Source organism: Mandrillus leucophaeus, unplaced genomic scaffold (genome assembly GCF_000951045.1).
Source record: "Mandrillus leucophaeus isolate KB7577 unplaced genomic scaffold, Mleu.le_1.0 Scaffold997, whole genome shotgun sequence".
NCBI classification, from domain to species: Eukaryota; Metazoa; Chordata; class Mammalia; order Primates; family Cercopithecidae; genus Mandrillus; species Mandrillus leucophaeus.
In genome coordinates this window covers 3773-5534 of record NW_012110885.1, presented here as the reverse complement: position 1 = coordinate 5534, position 1762 = coordinate 3773, and the positions used below count along the sequence as shown (strand labels likewise).

General features: G+C 45.6%; 1 gene segment (V, D, J or C); it reads right to left on the bottom strand.

Annotated features, from left to right (window-relative positions):
- Window positions 1-552: 552 nt before the first annotated feature.
- Window positions 553-1056, bottom strand: LOC105532927. The segment is given in 2 exon segments: window positions 553-869; window positions 955-1056. Coding segments are annotated over 2 exon segments (363 nt in total).
- Between the last annotated feature and the right edge of the window lie 706 nt (window positions 1057-1762).

Genomic DNA, 1762 nt, shown 5'->3' with positions numbered 1-1762 from the left:
TGTGTCCATGTGGGTTCATCCGTTGCAAGTTATTTATTACTTCAGTGCAGGGTGTTGATCATGGAGAAGGCTGTGCATGTCTTGGGCAGGAGTATGTGGGAACTCTGTTTATTCTACTCAACTTTGCTGTGAGCTTAAAAAGGGCTTTCAAATAAATGCAGTGTAAAGGGAGTGGCAAAGACATTTAGGAAGAAATGTCGGCCACTTCTTAGAACTTATATTTAGTCTTACCTTGTGATCAAGTAATCCTGCTCCAAGTGATGTATCCATTCAGTTTTAAAATTTATGTCCCCACAAAGCCTCCATGGGAATGTTTGCACCAGCCTGATTGATGGCCGCCTTTCCCACTCCATGAATGTTACTTACAGTGTGAAAGTTGAAAATAATATTTCCTATATAATTAGAGTGTATACGTCTTTCTATTGCTTCTTTTCGTCAATTACTTAACCCATTTTCTAAACATGTTTAAACCTTATAAATCCTGTCATCTCCTCAGCCCCAGCACAGCTGCCTCCTCCCTCAGGGTTTCTGACACTCTCAGGATGTGGGTTTTCACACTGTGTCTCTCGCACAGTAATATACGGCCGTGTCCTCAGATCTCAGGCTGCTCAGCTCCATGTAGGCTGTGCTCGTCGATGTATCTCTGGTCATGGTGACTCTGCCCTGAAACTTCTGTGCATACTTTGTGTTGCCATTGTAAGGGTTGATCCATCCTATCCACTCAAGCCCTTGTCCAGGGGCCTGTCGCACCCAGTGCATGTAGTAGTCAGTGAAGGTGTATCCGGAAGCCTTGCAGGAGACCTTCACTGAGGCCCCAGGCTTCTTCACCTCAGCCCCAGACTGCACCAGCTGCACCTGGGAGTGGGCGCCTGTGGAGAGCACACAGGAGTGTATGAGATCTCACTTGACCGGACCCAGTCCCCTCATCAGCCCTGGAACTGAGGATTCTCTTACCTGTAGCTGTTGCCACCAAGAGGAGGATCCTCCATGTCCAGTCCATGGTGAGGTGCTGTGCTCTGGGGCGTCTGTAGGGGAGGGATGTGGTTGTTGTGTGATGCTCTCTGGACAAGGACAGATCTGTATTTACCTCGGTAGACACCAGTGCATTTGCATATTCATGAGGCAGGTATTTCATAGCTCAGGCCACCCCACTCTGAGGAAGAAGATAGGTGACACGTGGACCATGCCACAGTGGGATACAGAGCTCCATGCCATGATCATTGGTTAATGATATTTGTTCTTGGACATTCTCAGACGTCGATGAAGACAGAACTTGTCTTACAGAAACCCAGAATCTCAGAGGGCATGGTCCTCAATGTGATTCCTTGTTCCTGTGGCTCACTGTCAAGGTGAACTTTTCCTGAGCCTTGCCCTCTGCACATCTAACTTCTGGGATGAGTGTGTCTCTCGATAGTAACACCCACTGAGTTAATAAAACAACCCCTCAATTGCTGACTATGAATACATTTGAAGGGTCTAGAAATTTCTTCTTTTAAAGGTGGTTTACATTAATTTTTGAAGTACGTATAGACTACATATACAAGAGAATGCTTGTATGTGTACACATCAGTACTTGCTAAATATTTATTTATTTAACACATCAGTACTTGCTAAATATTTATTTAACTTTTATGTCATCTTTGCTTTGAAATAAGGAATATCCAGTCACTAAGAGGAAACCCCTCCCCAGTCTCCTGTATTCCTGCTCGAGGGCTGGATCCTGTGCAGGGTGCATCCCAAAACCCACTGAAGCTCAGCTTCC